We start from the raw sequence: 19565 nt of genomic DNA on the forward strand, positions 1-19565 counted from the left end.
GCCCGCCACCCCATGTTCTCACTCTCCTGCCTTTATCCTAGCTGAAGACATGCATGGTTTTAGCTTCCTATAAGCCTGCAGGCATGGGGTTGGCTTGATTTGTGATTAGTTCTTCTCCCTCCCAGATCACTGCCTTGATTTGCTGTTGTAGCCTTTTCAGTGTCTTCACAAGTTCACTGTTGTTCTTGTTGGCATGGTCCAGCTGGATTTCCATCTCATTTAGGTCAACCTCCATCTTCTTCTTGAGCTGAAGTGCCTCTGCCCGGCCCTTGGCCTCCGCATCAAGGCTGGCCTGCAAAGGCTCAATGGTCTGCTGGTGGTTCTTCCTGTAAGTCCAAGCAGAGAAGGCCTTGGAGTACTGGACCTGCTGTTCAGTCTATGCTAAACCACCTCCCTAGATAAAAGGTCTCTGAGTATCAACATGGGTATGTCCACAAAGTTGAAAAATTAAACTGTCTTCCTTTAAATTATTTAAGTAAAGGAGCATCAGGCTTTGGAAAAAGGAATGGAAAGTTAATGTTTACCACATATCTTTGTGATCTCAATTCATTTAACATGCAAAAGAGTCCTGCAAGAAAACATACCATTTAGCCCACAATGGAGTTGGATTCAAATCCAGGTGCCAAGGTATCTGTTTTATTCATTACAAAGTATGAGTTTTGGCTATACAAGTTAGATATATATCTCTCTTCAAAACAACAGTCATTTATTAACTGTATTTAATATATATCAATTATATTGTAATCAACATAATAAACATTTCCATAAAGCTCTCATAAAGGCTGTATTAATCTCCTTTTATATAGGAGGTGACCAGAGGAGATCACTTAGATGTTAAAAAAAACACTTAATTGAGGCAAACAAATGATTAGCATATTAAGATCTTGCCACCTGCCCCACACTGTCTACCTCTCCTTCACCCATGAACACCCACTGTGCTCAGGCATGTTGCTAGATTTGCAGCACCTTGAGGTGTATTCAATTTCCAGATATGGGCAAGGGTATTATGATATTCTCAAATGTAAACAAAATTGGGATTCACTTTGACTTAAGAATAAATACAAGCAAAACCCACAAAATATGTTGAAGAAATTAAAGACCTAAATAAATAGAAAGACATTCATGTCTTAATATTAAGACAGGATTCAATGCATCCAGTCACAAAGGACCACAGATTCTATGATTCCATTTAGATGAAACATCCAGAATAGGCAAAGCTAAAGAAATAGGAAGTAGGTTAGTTGTTGCCTAGGGCTGGGGATAGGATAGTGGTGGTAGTGGGGAGAAATGGGGTATGACTGCTAAAGGATGTGGGATTTCTTTGGGGAGGGGATGAAAATGTTTTAAAAATTGCAGTGATAGTTGCACAACTAAAAACCATTGAATTTTTTCCTTAACATGGGTAAGTTGTATGATATGTGAATTATATCTTTTTTAAAAAGATGTTATTTATTTATTTTTAGAGAGAGAAAGGGAGGGAGAAAGAGAGGGAGAGAAATGTTAGTATCTTGTTGCTTCTCTTGCCTCCCCAACTGGGGACCTGGTCTGCAACCCAGGCATGTGCCCTAGACTGGGAATCAAACCAGCAGCCCTTTGGTTCACAGGCCAACACTCAATCCACTGGGCAACACCAGCCAGGGTGGTATGTGAATTATATCTTAATAAAGCTGTTGCAGTCATACACACAAACATCCCATTTTACCTGCACACATACACACATACCACATAGTGGCATAGCTAGAAATTTAGGGTGAAGTTCAGGTTCAGCCTACTTGTTGTAGAGTCATTGGGCTTCTTACAACATGCTTTCATATCTTTATTTTCATTTAATCTTTATGACATATCTCACAGATTTTTTTCAGTTTTTTTTTTTATTGTGGAAAATACACGTGACAAAATTTGCTATCTTAACTACTTTTAAGTGTACAGTTTGGTGGTTTTAAATACATTCATAATGCTGTGCTACCATTACCACCATCCATCTCCAGAACTCTTTTTATTTTATAAAACTGAAACTCTGTACCCATTAAACAATAACTCCCTCATTTCCTCCCTCCCCCCAGCCCTTGGCAAACACCACTCTACCTTCTGTCTCTATGATTTTGACTACTCTACGAACTTCATATAAGTAGAATCATACAATATTTGTCCTTTTTATAACTGGCTTATTTCACTTAGCATAATACCTCAAGGTTTATCTATGCTGTCTGGTGTATTAGAATCTCCTTCCTTTTAAAGGCTAAATAATATTCCATTGTATGTATATATCATGTTTTTTGATTTGTCAATGGACATTTGAGTTGCTTCCTATGTTTTAGCTATTATGAATAATGATGCCATGAAAATGGGTGTACAAATATCTCTTTTAGACCCTGCTCTAAATTCTTTTGGGTATATATCTGAAGTGGAATTGCTGGATCATATGGTAATCCTATTTTAAATTTTTTGAGAAATGTCTATTCAAGTCCTTTGCCCACTTTTGAATCTCCATACTGTTTCCCACAGCAGCCATACCATTTTACATTCCCACCACAGTGCACAACACTTGTTATTTTCTATTTTTTGGATAGTAGCCCTTGTAATGGGTGTGAGGTGGTATCTACTGTATTTTGCCATATATATGCACACTGTTTTGCCCAAATTTTTGATGTAAAAATAAGGATATGCATTATACATGGGTATAATGATTATATACCATGGGTATAATAATGGGCATAATAATCTTATGTATAATGTGCACAAAAACATGGGTGTGCATTATAGAAGGCAAAATATGGCAATTATAGTTTTGATTTGGACTTTCCTAATAACTAGTGATTTTGAGCATTTTTCCATATGCTTATTGGCCATCTGTATATCTTCTGGAAGAAATCTCTATTCAAGTCCTTTGACCATTTTTGAAATGGATTACTATTTCATGGGGTTTCATGATGAATCACTAAGGTACAACATTTCAAAGTGTTTGTAAACCCCATCTGTATAAGGTACTACTACCATTATTCCCACTTAACAGATGCAGAAACTGAGGTTCGGCTAAATTGCCTAAGGTCACATGACTAGCAGGTGGTAGAGGCCATGTTTCTGAGCTCTGCTCCATTATGCTGTCAGCCTCCCATCCTGTCAGCACTGTACCTTGTAGCTTCAAATTCTTATTTCTCGTGAATTCTTTGGTCTATGTCAGCTTTAACCTGAGCCAGTTCCAGCTGAATTCAAATCACCTTGCTTTCTTCAACCTGCCAGGAATGTAAATGTCAGTCTTTCTGGCTAAGCAGGTGTGCAGTCCCTAGCCAAATATTCAGCCCCCGAAGAGAGAGCCATGAGGTTACCTCCAGGGAAGACTCAGCTTCCTCTAGGGCCACCTGGAGTTCTTCCTTTTCAATCTCCAATTTTTTCTTCAACTTCTGCAGCTCATGTACACTTCGCCCTCCCTCGCCCAGCTGATCAATAAGTTCCTTTACCTCCTCTGAGAAAAAAAATATTCTTGTTAATAAGGTACGTGAGAACTACAAGTGTCCCAGGGTGGTGATATGTAGCACAGACATTCCTCCACTGGGGCTAGAAGCAGGCACTCCTAGCCTCCCTGTATCAAAAGAGAAGCAATACACTCCACATATTATGACACAGGTCATAGACCTGTGGAGCATCAGGGCTTACGCATTGGAGAACAGTGGATCCAAGCTCCTCTTTTTATAGATGAGAGGCTGAAGCCCAGAGAAGAGTAAACAAGCACAGGGTAGCTTTAGGGACAGTGCACAAGACTCCCAGAATCTGTCAGTTTTATGTTCAAGGCCTTCCCTTCTTAGAGACACACTCCCCACGGCACCCGCCCTACACCCCCAGTTCTCAAATTCCACCCCAAGGCTCTTATATGTAATAAATATATATGCATACATATATTATTTACATATGACAGATGTAAGGGCTCAGATAAAATCTATTGAGCCCTTATTTGTGCCAGCTACTCTGCTATGTGAAGACATGGCATATTTTACCCTATTTCATTGGCACAGTAACCTTACAAGGAAGGCAGTATTATTTCCACATATTACAGATGAGGAAACTAAGGCACAGAAAACTTAACTCACCTGCCTAAAATTATATTACTGAATGCTCCAATGCTTCTACAAAGCACTTGCCAGCTAGTCAACAAACATTTATTGGGCATTTACTGTGTGCCAAGTGCTAAACCCACGATGTGAACTACTTTGGGAGGAAGGAGGCCCTGTCTGTGTCTTTGTCCCTGCAGGCCTACCCACCTGCCCTCAGATTCACCCTGCAGGGTCTTGTTTTCCTTCTTCACTGACTTGAGGTGCTCCAGGGACTCCTCGTAGGCAGTCTTGATCTTGAAACTCTCAGTCATGTATATGCGGCACTCTTTCTGTGAACTGTCCAGCTCCACTTGCAGCTCCTTGCACTTCTGCTGCCACTCAGCCAGCCTCTTGCCAAAGGCCCACTGCTTCTTGTCCAGGGCAGCAGCTGCAGCACTGGCCTAGGGAGAGTTAGGGATAGTCTCTGAGGGTCTGACTTCCCTGCCCTTTCCCCTCCTTCTGCCCCCTCCCTGCCTTTGCTTTCCTTCCCCAGTAATTCTGGTGACTACTGACTTCTTGGGCATTGGGATATAATTCAACATTTATGGCACAAACACAGAGTAGGGAGACTGGAAAGAGCTACATTCCAGTTCTGAAACTTCTGCTACTAGATATGGTCTCTGGCAGTCTACCTTATCTTCCTAGGCTAGAATTATTTTAGGTATAAAATGAATTATCTGGAGCACAACATCTCTCCCAGATTTATGACATTCACCCAATTCCCTGCAATGTATTTCTCTAAAATGTACTAATAATATACATTATACACCATTGTCCAACTCAAAAATAAGTTTGGTATTCTTCTTGTGAGTCAAAGCTGATTAATTTTAGACATTGTTTTTCATACACCTTTGATCTTTTTCATAACTGCCTGGCAACTATGTATTTGCTGCTAAGCAAGGTTAGATTTTATAAATTTCGGCTTAAATTTTGAATTTGAGAGGAACAAACCCTTTTTTGGGTTTTAGAACTTTTTTTCTGAAGCCTTTCATGTGGATGTGACTTTCTGCCCCTCACAGATGGCATGAAGAAATGGTCCTGTGTAGACCAAGACCAGGTTGGTGTGTGCAGTGGAAATCTTATGTAATTCAGCTGGAGATAGGCAAATCAGTCCGAATCAGGGATGCAAAGAGGAATACTTAGCCATACAAACTGCGTGGGACGTGGTTTTTGTGAGACAAAAGGGAACAGTTACATGACTTGCTGGGATTAAGTTTTATCCTTGTCATGGATGTATTTAAATAGTGGCTTGTTGAGTGTTAAGATCTTGGAATTATGAATACATATAAACACATATTCAAGCAAGAGCCTATGTCCAGTGGGCCTGTATACAAACCCTATGTTTTATTTTCATGGGCCACTGTTTCTTCCTGATCACACAGACATGTGCTAAGTCTCATCCCGATGCCTGTGGGCCCTTGGACCTGGCAAATAGGCAGCCTTTAAACCTTTTACCCCATGACCTTTTCCAAGTCAATGGTGAGGTTCTCAACTTCTGCCTGGAGTCTCTGTTTATTTTTCTCAAGGGACGCAGCCCCTGCCTGGGCGGCTTCAGCTGTCTCTTCTGCTTCCTGGGGCCTGGCAGCCAGTTTTCTCCTGTGAATGAGGGCAAGAGGGGCTGTCAAGGAAACATAGGAGCCCACAGGCAGTGGGGCCAGGAGTGTGGTGCTGAGATCTGGTGTCCTGATGGAAAAGATGCAGGCAGAATGTAGAGTGTTTAGAGGAAGCAACCACTGTCCATTCATTAATTCAACAAATACTTCTGTGCCAGGTATTGTTCTAGGCATTAGGGAAGTAGCAGTAAATAAAACAGACTCTAAATCTCTGTCTTCATATTGTGTGTACTGGGACACACAATACACAACATATAGACATAGCACTATGGAGAAAATAAAGCAGGGAAGGGGACACATGAGCAAAGATCTGCGGGAGGGAGGGCAGGGGCCCTGTGGATATCTGGGGAAGAGGTACCAGGCAGAAAAAGATGAGGGACTGAGATTTAGGTTTAGTCCAGAGTGAGAGCAGGCAGCTCCCAGGCAGCTTTCAATAGAAAGTAGAAAAGGACTGAAAGGCAGGAGGTGGAAATGACAGGAAGGCAGATTTAGGCTCAATATATGAAGAGATTTAAATAAAAGATTTGTGTCAGTCGGAAGGCACTGTGGTTATTGCTGTCCTGTCACCACAAATTCTAGTGAGTGGAAGACACAGCAAGCAGGCTGGGGTGCCCTTCATTCCTGGCACAGGGTGGCTCACATGCAGGGCTTCCCTGGGTGTGTGGGTCAATGGGTACCTAAGCAGCTTCTTCTTACGCAAGAGGGCAACTCAGAGACACATTCATGTCATGTCCACTTTTATTTCCTCAGCCTGGCAAGCAGAGTATCTACTTCTCTAGTTTGTGAACAAGGAATAAGCTCAAAGGAATTGAGGACCTTTACCACTGGGCTGAGGAAAGGCAGAGTGGGAATTTTGTGATTGAGTATAGTCTGTGTACCGCCAGTATCACAGAGAGTCCCTGTCCTGGACCCACCAGGCCTGTGGAGGCTTCCTACACCCTTCAGAGGCAGAGAAGCCTTTCCCAGAGAAGGAGCCCCTGCTTCTACTTTCCCTGTCTGAGCCTGAGTGCTTCAAGGCAGAGGATGTAGATAAGGGAGCCCTTAAATATGGAACCTGAAGACTGGCAGGGTAGGCAGAGGGCTCCCCTGTCCAGATACTCATCCCCACTTTTTACAGGAGCCCATGAACAGCCTTTTCCTGGGCATGGCACTGGCCTCAGCTGTGGCTGATGGTGAGATCACCAGCACCCACCCGCTCACTTAGCCTTCTCCACTCTCCTGACACAGAGCGAGCTCACTTCCTCCAGCTCCTCGGTCCTTAGGATGGCATCAGTTTCATACTTGGTCCTCCAGGTGGTCACCTCAGTGTTGAGTTTGGACACAAGGCTCTGCAGCTCTGACTTCCCTCCTTGCTCTTCCTCCAGCTGTTCCTTCAGCAGGTCCAGGTCATGCTTGGCGCTGGTGAGACTCACCACAGCTGTGCTGCGAGACTGTGGGGGACCCTACGAACCTGTCAGAGGCCCATTGGTCCCTCCATGCCCCCCAGGGCCAGCACTTAGATATTTGTAATGTTGGATCAGCAGTGCAGCAACTTAAGGAGGAAAAGACACATGATTCTATAATCCTAGTCATCAGGATTTATTTTCCTTGTTTTTTTCCGATTACTGTCCACAGATACACAATTCCATTTAGTCCTACACATAGCATACTTCTGTTTTGTAGTTAACTTTTTTACTTTCTAGTGGGACTTTTCATGTTCCTTCTGTATCTTTATAACCTATAAATTTTTTCAAGGAGCCAGCTCTGTCACCATCATCCCACCCCCAAACCAACCTTGGACTCTTCATCCAGCTGCCTCTTGTAACTGTCCACCTGTGATGTCAGCGATGTCTTTATCCACAGGATTTGATTGAGTCACCTCTGGATTCTTCATATTCCTGGCTCAGTTCACTGTTTTCAGCTGAGCGAGAAGGAAATGGGAGAAATATTGGATGGAGATCTAGCTCCTCAGCCCAGATCCTAAGCTCCCCCAGGGCATTGCTCCCAAAGTACCCAGTAAATACAGTGGTGTGGCCAACTGAGCTGGGACAAGGAGCACAGTGACCACCACACCAGCCACCCAGATTAAGTCATCCCAGCACTGGAGCAAGATCCCTAGAGTTGCTAGCCTCCAAGTGACTTGCATGGGATAAAAAGCTTCATCTAATGAAGCCCTGACCCCTGGTTGGAGATACAGCAACGGAGTTTGGAGAAGACAGTGGAGCAGAGTGTTTACTTTCTAAACTATATATGTCACAGTCCCAAGACCTACTACACTCCTGTCATTTGTGGACTGATTGCTGGGGCCAGAGGCCAGGAAGTGGTGCATGAGTCAGAGAGCTTCTGGTTTGGCTCTGCAAGTCATTAGATTTGTCTCTTCATCTCACTGAGCTTCAGTTTTCTCATCTGTCAAATGGGGTATTGATTTTCAAATGTATTCAGGATGTGGGAAATAAGGCTAAAGGATGCCTGAAGGTTCTCTGGTGTCATGCTGGAGCTTGTCTAACTGGCTCACCTAAGGAGTGTTAGGTTCTCTCAGGGAATGCACTTTTTTTGGACTGTTTGTTCTGGTTAGAGCCAGCCTCTGCAAAGTTATGTATCAACCTGTATAGTGGTAAGTTCCAAATTATTTAAGTCCTAGAGATGCAAAGGGTTTCTTCTGATAGAAAAACAAAAAACAAAACCAAACCCAGAGGTTGCAGTATTGCTGTCTTGCAGGACATTAGCCAGTTTTACATCTGACTTAGCAGAGTTCCTTAAGCATTCCTTTCCCCACTGACTATGCATCAATAAATCTCAGCCCCCTGTGCTCTTCAAAGGCAGCGTTACTATTTTTCTGGTTCCCTGATTAGTGACAAATGTTTTCTTTATGTTAGTATGTGGGTCATGTTTTAAAATGTTTAAAAAGTGTCAGTATGGCTGCCCTTCCTGCTGATCTCACAGGGCGGTTGAGAGAACTGATTTGGTTCCCTATTTTACACTCTCAAACCATGACTTGGAACACTCAGAGGATAAAATAAAATCTCCTTATCTCATCAAAGAGGATGTGAATTTTCCAAAACTAAGAAAGCTCTGGGGAGAGGGTCTAGGTACTCTTTCAGTTTGCTTGCAGGTCCCTCTTCTGTTCCTTACACTGTTCCTTAGGAAACTGCAATGGGGACTGAACTCACCTTGCAGGCAGGTCCTGATGGCATTGATTTCTGCCTGGTTTCTGTCCAGCTAGGCCACCTTGGCATTGGCTTCTGCTAAGCTATCTTCCAGCTTTTGGACATGGGCCTTGGCATTCATCTGCTCAGGAAGAACGCATTCAGTGGGGAAATGGGGCCAGGCTGCATGTACTAGGGGAACCCAGGCCAGGCCCTCCCTGTTTCCCACCTGAGTTCTCCTAGTGTAGCCTCCCAGGTTTCCAGCTCCTTCAAGATATACTCATATTAATGTAATGATAATCTTAATAACACACTTGTATTGAGCTTTTCTTATGTGCTAGCAACTTTTATAGCCCTCACCATGGTGCTGTGAAGTAGGGATTATTATTATTCCCATTTTACATATGAGGAAACTGAGGCACAGTTAGGTCATGTAACTTGGCCAAGGTTATATGTGTAGTTGATGGGGTCTGTGACAGGTTCACCTTGGTTCCATTTAAAACATGTCTGGGACTTGCTGGGAGCTCAGGAAATATTTGTGCAGGAGCCAACGCCGGGGTGTGTTCCTGTGGCTCTGGGGGCGGGGCTTCCCTTCCTCCAGCTTCCTCCAACTTGCAGAAGTTCACCTTGGACTTCTGCACAATCTCCATGCTGGCATTGAGGTCGTCAATCTCCACCTTCATGACCTGCTTGTCCTTCTCCAGCTTGAACTTGACCCTCTGCAAGTTCTCTATATGCTCCATCAGCACAGCTATGGAGTCTGTGTGCTTCTTGCGAAGTGTGGAGGCTGTTGCCTTGCTCTGCAGGGCCACCTCCTCCAGCTCCTGCTGCAGTTTCAGGAGCTTGGCCTCTTGTGATTCTGTTCAATCTGGGGTAGAGGGGAAACAGGGCTTAGCAGGACTGGCTGGCACTGGCCTCCTTGGGGTGGATACTGCCCATCTGATCAACGGTCCTCTGATATTCCTGCACAGCACTAATGAGATGTCCTGATTGAAATATCAGTCCTAAGCCTCTGGGTGGGTTGCCCATAGGATTTGTTTAGATAGTATTGTGTGTTTAAGATATGTTCAAATCTTAACACCAATACCTTATGTGACCGTATTTGGGAATAGGGTCTTTGCACATGCAAACCAATTAAAATGTCATACTGGATTAGGGTGGGCCTTAATCTGAAGACTAGTTTTCTTTACAAGAAGAGAGAGATTTGGACCCAGAGAGACACACAGGATAAAGGCCATGTGACCACATAGGCAGAAACTGGATGATGCAGCTACAAGCAAGGAGCAGCAAAGATTGCCTGCAAACCATCAGGAGCTGGGAGAGAGGCCTACGACAGATTCTCTCTCAGAGGCTTCAGAAGGAACCTACCAGGCAGCCCCTTATCTGCAGCTTTTGCTCTCATGGCTCCCTGTTGTCCTCTTAACTCCCTGCACTGCTAGATGTAGTCCCTTTGTTAATGCCCCTCATTCAATCTATCTGGGATGATTTTGTTTTCTGCCAGGATCCAGCCACAGCTGGTTACCTGATTCAGACCAGGTCCCCAAGGAGCAGACTGTGGCCAGGATGATGGGAGAGCAGGACATGGAGTCCAGGGGGCCACAGGAAAAGATGATCAGCCTTCCAGTGATAAGAGACTCTATTTCTGCTCTCTGCTCTGACCCAGGGTCCACATTTGCAAGATAGCTGACTACATGAAATTAGGAGAGTATCATGTGAACTAAGAGTCTGAGGGGATGGAGACAAGGAATCATGTAAGGAAAAAGGAGTAGAATTTGGACAATGCATCTTCAAAGTATATTTTTCTAAGGTAGTTTTAAAGCACCACAGACCGCCAAGCAAGGAGCTGGAGGAGGTCTCTATGATGCCTTCATGTGATTAGAGAAAGATACATTCCACCCCAGGAGGCACAGTTCAGATTCCAGCCCCCCTTTGCCTGTCTGTGGGTGCTCTTGGAGTGTGGGGTCACCCCACCATAGTAACCTTGTCTTTATTTTCTGTATTCTTGTGCTCTGGCATCTGGGGCTTTGCTGACCACCAAAAGACGGCCCCCTCTCAGGATTAGCTATTCCCTAGAGGTAGCGAACAATTCAATTTCAATGATAAATGAACCAATCTAGAGCCCACATCTCCAACCCCTTCCTCTGTATATTGCTCTCATACTCTCAACCATTATTCACTTGCTCTAATCACCCAGGGTAGGTACCAGACAACCAGAGTTGCACTCTATGCCCCAGAGCCCTCTGAAATTATTTGAATTAGCCAACCTAAGCCTGCTCCAACTTGCTTGTTCCTTCCTTGGAAACCATAATAAAGGCTCTTGCCCACAATTTCCCCTCCCTCTGCCTCCTGACTGACCCTGGTGCTTCCCTGTGTGGCTCTGCCTGGCATGCCCCCTCCTCCTGATAACTGTAACAAACTACAGTTGACCCTTGAACCACGCAGGTTTGAACTGCACAGGTCAATTAACTGGGGTCAATTGAAAGAAAGCCGTGTGTGAGTGGACTCGTGCAGTTCAAATCTGTGTTGTTCAAGGTCAACTGCATGTCTTCAGTAGCAGTCCTCTCCTCATCTTCTGCTTTATTTTACCTCAAATTCTCTTTTAACACACTATATTTTAGAATACCCACCTTCTGCATTCAATCCAAATCCTGCTTCCATTAGCGCTGCTGAACTAAGGAGCCCCAAAAGGAAGTGGACCAAACCAGTCCCTCTCTTGCCTACTCTTTATTACTAATGGGTTTCTACTTATGCTAGCCTCAGGAATTCAGCAAAACTAACTGGTCTTTATCTCATTGTTTGTCATACAGCACTTTTTTTTCCCTGCAGGCAGTCAGGAATTGGGGTTCCCAAGGCTCCCAAGGATGGTACCTGAGCAGATGTGGCTCCCCCAGCCTCTTCTAGCCTGTCGCTGAGGTCTTTGAGGTCCTGGGACAGGTCACTGCGTTGTTTCTCCACCTGGGGTGAGAGCGAATGATACCCAGAGAAGCCATCCATGAGCCCCTTTTTCTGCAGGTATCTGTGAGGCCAAGAGCCTGCACTTGGGGAGCTCTGCACTCTCTCTGCCTCCCTACATGTTCAGTGAAGGACGCTGTCTTTCCTCCCTGCACTGGTTGGGCCCTAGTGCCCATCCTACCTCCCAGCCCAGTTTGGCTGAATCTGGAGTTTAGGTGTCTTATGATTTATTTCCCACCAGTTTTCTGGCCTTATTTTAGTAGGATCTCTGCCTTCAACCTTCCCTCTACTCTTTGCTCTTTCTTTTATACCTTTGTACCTGTGCAGGTAGGTGCTATTTCATTCCTCCCTGCCTCAGCCTGTTGAATTCAGTCTTCGAGTCCACAGGCTAATGTTGTCTCCTCCACCTGCCCCAGGCAGAACCAGCCTCCTCTCCTTGGTCCCACATCAGATGTTATAATCAATGTCTACATGTAGTACAGTGCTTGGCACACAGTAGGTGCTCAAGAAACAAGCATTTTCAACTGGAAACCTGTCCTCCTCTCTTTTTCTGCTTATGGTTGGATTGTAGCTGTCATTAGGTCCTTTGACTCAAGAAAGGTAGAAAAAGTATGTCTCTTACCTTGGCTCTCATTGCCCTCTCAGCTTCCAGTTCTTCCTCCAGTCCTTCAATTCGGGCCTGCCAGACCAATAAACAGAAGAAGAGCATTGAGGGGGGTTATGTTTCCTGTGTGAACTTAGAAACTTACCCACTTGGACTTTTAAAATGGAGGTAATTAAAGGGAGCTAAACATGTGAGGGACACTGTCAAAAGCAGAGGGAACTAAGGTGTATGTGAGTCCCCTCAAGGAGCCAGCATTGCTGGACAGCATGGTGGGGGGAATGATGGGGGATGAGGTCAGTGAGGGAATAGGGGCTAGATTGTGGAGGGCCTTGTAACCACTGGAAGGACTTTGAATTTAACCCGGAGTGAGGTGAACATGGGTCATTCTCCAAGGACTCTGTGGCAATCTCGCTCTTCAGGAAAACTTAGGAGGCAATCGGCTGATGTAAACAAAGGGTACAGAGAAGTCAACCTCAAAAGGTGAGTTCAGTCTCCTCAGTCCTGTGGATACCTGGTGTTCCTTTAGTTTCCACTGCAGTGTGCAATTCAGAGACTGCTCATCCTCATATTTAGAGTTGACAGAATTGATTTCCATATCCTTCCTGCAAAAGAAGATTTGATCTCCTGAAGGGGAAAAAAAAAAAAGCTCTTAGGGTAGACCAGCAAGCTGGCCAGTGAACAGAGACTGGGCTGCCAGAGAAGGTCTTAAATCTGCTGAAAACTACTTGCTCCCTAACCCCTGGCATTTTGGGGTGATGGCACAGAAGATCTCATCCTAGAGAGTCTCAGAATCTTCCACAGGCTTTTCATTCCCTTATTATTTCACTCATGCATTTATTAATTTGACATATGTTTATGTCAATGAACAAACTAGACAGAAATCACTGCTCTGGTGCAGTTTACATTCTAGAAGCTCCAGAACTGCATTAATGCTTTGCCTTTTTGGGGAAAATTTTCCACAAAAGTCTGTCTCCTTCTGATGTGTGAGTTCAATGTGTCAAGGAGTCATGCATGAATGAACACCAAGAGGATAGACCAAGTGAGTGAGGAGGATGGGCAAGGTCACATGCACCTTCTGGGTGTGCCACGGAAGAAACGTGTTGAAATGCAGATTTTGTTGCATATGCCCTTCATGGAGGTCTGTGTGCTTTAAAACTGCCTTAGAAAAATATACTTTGAAGATGCATTGTCCAAATTCTACTCCTTTTTCCTTACATGATTCCTTGTCTCCATCCCCTCATACTCTAACTTAGTTCAGGTTTATGCCTGGACTATTGCAGTAGTTTCTTAATTGTTTTCCTTCTGTTAGTTTTTCTCCATTCCACCTTTCCTCCATGTTATTGCCAGAGTGATATTGACAAAATAACCCCTCAGCTTGTGATCTTCGAGAGCCCAGCATATAGAGTTCTATAAACTTTTACCCTCTAGAATGCATGCATTGCTCGATACCAGTCTCCTTTTCATTGTCCAGTAGGCCCTGTCTGAGTCTGGGAGCTTCCTGCAGACAGGGCAGCACCTACTTCTTTCTCCTTGTATCCTCCATGCTGAGCACATTGCCTGGCATGTAGCAGATGCTGGCTACAGGCATGGATACATGTGAAGCCCTCAGCAAGTGCCTGGCACCTAGCACCATCCAGAAAGTGCTAGATATTGCCAATATTGTTACAGATGAGTGACTACACAGGTGTACTTTTTCACCACCTCCTTGAGATCTAGCTTGGACTGCTCCATCTTGTTGAGATCATCAATGGTCACTTTCAAGTCATTCTCAGCCTTCCAACGAGCCTTTTCCACCTCTGCCCAGATTTTCTTTTCCTGTTCCCGGTTATCCTCCAGCTGTGGAAACAAGAAAAGCAAGAGAAAGTAGAATGGGGGGAGTTTCAGGTCAGAATACAATAAAAAATTAGGCTGGGCTTGGTTCCTTAGCTGTGGCATCAGAGAGTCCCTCACTTCTATGGGAGATGTGTCAGTCCAGTTCCCAAAATGTATCTGAGGACCATGTACTCCAGTGTGGACCTGGCCCTTGAGCTGTTGGCCCAGTTGTGGGGCATTACCTCATGGATCTGAGTGTTGAGTTTGCTGTTGCTCTTGGTCAGGTGGTTCACCTTGTCCTCCTCAGCTTGCAGGTCATCGAGGGTTTTCTGGAAGGAAACATACAGATGTGTGTCGCACGATGCAGGAGCAGCTGATAAGACCTAGTTCTCTGCTATTACTTCTGAGCAGAGTTGACTTGACTTCAGTGACTAGATACCAAGCACCTGCTCCTGGGTGCTTGGTGAGGCCTGGGCAGACCTGAGCACCCATCAGCAGCAGGTAGGCCCTCAGGTCAGTAGTGGGGCTCTGGTTCTCCACAGAGCATATGAAAATCTCTGCGGGGCTTCTGGTTGTTGCAATGATTGGGGACCACACTGGCACTAGTGAATAGTTCCAGGGAGGCTGGACATTTTGCCTTGCTCTGGACAATCCAACACCTTGAAGAATAATTCTACAGCCCACATGCTTGACGTCCCACTTTCATGTAAATAAAACAACCATTTATCCTTTTCTGAATCTGAACCCACCACCACTTTTTACATATAACTCTAAAAATGCTTTCATTTATTATACACTTTATTTTTACAGAATTAACTACCATGAAAACTGAGAAAAGATTCATGTATTGTTATCAAAATCTCCCCAATAGTTATTCACCATTTTGTTAAACTGCATTAGTGACAGCAGCTACTCTTTGCTACCTGGGTCACCAGCACACCCTCCTGATAGAGACAGACTCAGGCAGATAAGCCGCTGCTCATATTTTCTTCTACTTGATCTGCCTGACCTTTTACACATGTTCAGTGCCTTTTTTATTCTAAATTATTTTCCATTTATTTCTCCTTTATATTGAAGGGTAGGCACTCTACTGATTTTTTGAAGTTATATATTAGTTATATCATTATAATTTTTATTTCAGGACAGTAAGAGAGCCTTCCAAAATAGTTGATCCTCATTATTTGTGGGTTATCTAGCTGCCAACTTACCTGCTTGCTAAAATTTATTTGAAACCTCCAAATCAATACTCATGGTGTTTTCACAGTCATTCATAGACATGAGTAGAGTGGTGAAAAATTTGAGCTGCCTGGGGTTTTCAGCTAAGGTGAAATGAGATGATGCTCTGCCTTCTTATTTCAGCTCATACTGCAAACAAGTGTTCTTTTTCACATTGTTGTGCTTTTTTGGTGTGTGATTTCACTGTTTAAAACAGCACCCAAACACAGTGCTGTCTAGTGTTCCTAAGCACAAGAGAGCTTTCATGTGCCTTACAGAGAAAATTGTATATTAGATAAGCTTTGTTCAGGCATGTTGACTGAGGGTTCAATGTTAAGTAATAAACAATACATACTATGTAAAGCATCTTTAAACAGACACACAGAACAACATAATGTATTGATTGTGTTGTGTGTGTTATGTATTGATTGGTTGACAAAATGTTGTGATCAGAGGCTTGCAGGAACCTAACACTAAATTTCCCCTAGTATTTGCTAATTCAGTGTGTGTAATGAGTTTATAGAACATAACTACCTCGAATAATAAGAATTGGATGTACTTGTAATAAAAAGAGGCTCTGGGTTTAATAGAGTTGAGAAATACAGTCTAAGATAAAGTATTTCCAGAGGCAGCACAGGGGACATGCTGTGGATTCAGGAATCAGCAAACACAGGGATGAGGGTTCACTGTCTGGTTCTGAGCTTCAATTTGCTCTTTGCTCCTGTGTTTCCAGAGCTAGAAGGTGCTCTGTGCCACAGTCAGCACTGGTGGCTGGTCAGAGCTGGCTCTGCATTAAGGAGTCTGAGCCCGTAATAGTCAAGTGGGTCTCCCAGTGACCTCAAGAGCTCATGCTTGTTGTTGCAGTGATGTGTCAGGGTTCTCTGGTGCTTTAGAGCTCAAGGACACTTCCATACACCTCATTCCATTCTTATGACTCTGGGGATCACACCTCCCAATGTGCCAAGGGCCATCCTGACTCCTGCCTGTTGCCCGTCTTCCACCCTCAAAACTTACCTAGTTTGGGTGATAAAATACATGGTTGTCCCACTTACAAAAAATCTGGAAGGAAGGCACCACCATGTGACCATGCCCATTGCACCGATGAGGCAACTGAGATCTAGGGAGGCTCTGTAAATTCCCTGAGGGGCCCTAGCTGAGAAGTGGCAAAACTGGGATTTTCCTGCTTTGCCAGGGGAAGGAGTGGGTGGCACTTACCTGGTGCAGCTCCCCCAGCGCCCTCTTTTCCTTCTGGAGCTTGGCAAATGGAATCTTCTTGGAGTGAGAGGTCCCTGGTCAAGGTGCGGAACTTGTGATCCAGGGCCTGGAAACCCGGGTGGGGGAGAGACAGATCTTTAAGGCTCAGGATACCCTCTGGTAGAAGGAGAGGAGGCGGAGGCACCTGTTCTGGGAGAGGGTTCTTGGTTTGGCTGTACTCTAGAGTCACCTGGGAGCCTGAGAAATGCCAACACCTAGGGCACACCCCATCCAACCAGTCAGAATGTTGGGGATGAGGATAACAGCAAGAGTCACCAGTTCAGGCTTTGCTACTCAAAACCTTGTGCTTGGATCTCAGCTATGGCATTGACCAAGAGTGTGTTAGAAACTTGGATCCTGGGGTCCTGCCAGACCTGCCATCCCAGAACCTGCATCTTATCAGGATCCCAATGGTTTGAGTACACATTAGAGCTGGAGAGGCACAGGTTTGGTCATGTCTATCTTTCCCTGCTCATGGACCCCCCTGCTCACCCCCTGCCAACAACCTACAAGGGTAGGAAGTGGGCCTTGGGGCCAACGGCCAGCCAGATGGTATCAGGAGCCAGGGGCTCCTCCTGTAGCCAAGTGGAGGGGCAGCAACTGCTTGTCTGGGTGGAAATCCAGCAGCTGCAGGTGGCCCCACTATACTGATAGGGTTGCTTCTTTGAAGGTCGGAAGGGCAGACATGCTGCCGTAGGACATTCTGTGAGGGGGCAGGGATGCTGAGGCTGAGTGGGAAGCAGGCTAATGCAGACACCTGGAATCCCAGGCTTGAGGAGAACCACTTGGGGCTGAGTCTGGATGGCACCATGACAGAAAGAGTTCTCAGTGCCCTTAGCTTCTCTGCCTAGCAGAACTTCCTGTAACAATGGACATGTTCTCAGTTTGCTTCATTCAACATGGTAGCACTGGCCATGTGTGGCTCTTGAGTACTCAGAATGTGGCTAAGTTGACTGAAGAACCACATTTTAAAATATATTGAATTAAGTTAAAATAACCCCATGTGTCTGGTGGCTAGGATCTTGGGAAGCACTGCTGTGTGGGCTCCAGGTGTGGCCCGTACAGGGAGAGTAGACTGGGGATTCCCTGGCCTTGAGAGGAGCATGGTTTCACCCAGGGCTTCCTCACCTGCTTCTCCTTCTCTGTCTTGGCCACTGTGGTCTCAAGGCCTTCCAGGTCATGCTTCAGGTCACTCAGGTCCCCCTCCAGCTTGTGCTTGGTGCACTCAGGGAGGCAGCTGTGCCTTCCTCTTCCTCTAGCCACTTCCGCATGTCCAAGTTCTGGCTCTCTAGCTCCATTTTGGTCTTCATCATCTGGGTCAGGTGTTCCTCAGCATCTATTAGGTTCTCTTGCTCCTGATGAAAGAAAGGACCCCAGTCAAAGTCAGAGGTCCAGGCTTTTGTAGGGGACCAAGATGGCAGACAATCCTTGGCCTGACAGGCCCCCCAAAAATGTGTACTGGGGTTGTGCTGGGTCAGCTCTGAGCTCCTTTGTGACATGTACAACAGGAGCTGTCTAGGAGTACGATCCCTAGACCAGCTACAGCACCTGAGAATTGGTTAGGATGCAAGTTTTGGTCCCGTTCTGAGATCTGCTGCATCTGAACCTGCATTTTAACGAGATCCCAGGTGATCAGATGAACCTTAAGGTTTTAGCAGAAGTAGAGCTATCAAAGGTCACACAGGCTCTATCTCCTTATCATCTGTGGTCACTTTTGTTCTGCTTGAAGGGACCTTAAAAGCTGTCGGTCTGGGACCTCCCAAACAATAATACATACACAAAGGGGGCAGGTGAGAAGGATTCAAACACTGCATTGAAATCCTTTGATTCTTATTGTTACACAATTACTTTAAAAACAATTTTTAACAGTAATAACTTAATAATTTTGAAAATAAATTTAAAATGAAAAAGAACTTGTTAAATCCATAATTTTATGGCTAACATTTGCTTAGGATGAGATTAAAGCAGGTTAAGGAAATTAAGTTTCCTTTTAAAATAAAAATAATGAGTTGATGGAAAGAAAAAAGGTCAATCATAGGACAGCTGGAGAAAGTGCTGGGGCTGCCTGAACTTTGAGAAATACTCACCTAGAATCCTCTGCAGTCTCACACCCTTGAGAGGACTGGCCTGTGTGTGGGCAAACTTGGGGATGCAGAACTTGCTATTGTCCCTTTAAATCTGTTGTCAGTACCAATCGTTAGGGAGTACTTTCCCTATGGGAGGGGAAGGAAGCTTCTGCATGAGCTGTTGGGGCCTAGGGCTACCAGAAATGACCTGGAGCCTGTCCTAATCTTCCACATGGCTGCCCCGTGAGACAACCATTCTCTTGTCTCCTGAATGTGGCATCCCTGCATCTGGCCTCCTCTTGTGCCCATAGGTGTTCCCTCTCAATGTGGGTCTCAGGTGGGACACCATAACCTGGTGTGATTCAACCTGCATGCAGTAGATTGGTTCATGGCCTCCTGCATTTGTTGAGGGCAGCCTGGCTGCTTGGGGCACCTGCAGTCCCATCACCTGGCTGACTCACATTGCCCTCAGTGCTATCTTGGAAGAGCCTTGGGAAATGAGACATCAGGTCTCTTGATTTCCTGAGGTTACTCTAGCTCTGAAGCCATGGACTTCGCTAAAGGAGATAAAGATGATTCAACCCCCAGGGGTGAGTCACTGATAGCCAAGCCCACATTTTGCGGGGGAGTGGGGCCTCCTCCATTCTAAGTGTATTTTATTCTGAGGAATGAAATGAAAGGTGGGAAGACACAACATAATTTTTCTGAGGGAGGAGTTAGCCCTTCTGGGAGGAAGCTAGACCCCTCTGTCTCCAAGGCAGTCTCATTTCTCCTGCAGCATCCCATGGCTCTCCACCCTGAAGACGCACTTGTGTCTGCTAGGACTGAGGCTTCCC

At 45.1% G+C, this 19565-nt stretch overlaps 1 protein-coding gene across 1 annotated transcript in view; it reads right to left on the reverse strand.

Annotated features, from left to right (window-relative positions):
• Positions 1-19565, reverse strand: part of LOC129083516 (myosin-16-like) — a 50233-nt gene that overhangs the window by 5666 nt on the left and 25002 nt on the right. The window contains 21 exon segments of the mRNA XM_054589345.1: positions 134-326; positions 3133-3233; positions 3327-3463; positions 4273-4489; positions 5552-5684; positions 6902-6906; positions 6940-7131; positions 7475-7557; positions 7560-7601; positions 8851-8968; positions 9453-9682; positions 9685-9694; positions 11695-11781; positions 12401-12457; positions 12894-12984; positions 14073-14218; positions 14437-14523; positions 16625-16669; positions 16671-16730; positions 17792-17883; positions 17886-18018. Of these exon segments, the coding sequence (XP_054445320.1) occupies positions 134-326; positions 3133-3233; positions 3327-3463; positions 4273-4489; positions 5552-5684; positions 6902-6906; positions 6940-7131; positions 7475-7557; positions 7560-7601; positions 8851-8968; positions 9453-9682; positions 9685-9694; positions 11695-11781; positions 12401-12457; positions 12894-12984; positions 14073-14218; positions 14437-14523; positions 16625-16669; positions 16671-16730; positions 17792-17883; positions 17886-18018 (2259 nt within the window).

The sequence above is a fragment of the Pteronotus mesoamericanus genome, unplaced genomic scaffold (assembly GCF_021234165.1).
Source record: "Pteronotus mesoamericanus isolate MK-2021 breed Mesoamerican mustached bat unplaced genomic scaffold, CSHL_Meso_final scaffold_167, whole genome shotgun sequence".
In the NCBI taxonomy this organism is placed as follows: domain Eukaryota; kingdom Metazoa; phylum Chordata; class Mammalia; order Chiroptera; family Mormoopidae; genus Pteronotus; species Pteronotus mesoamericanus.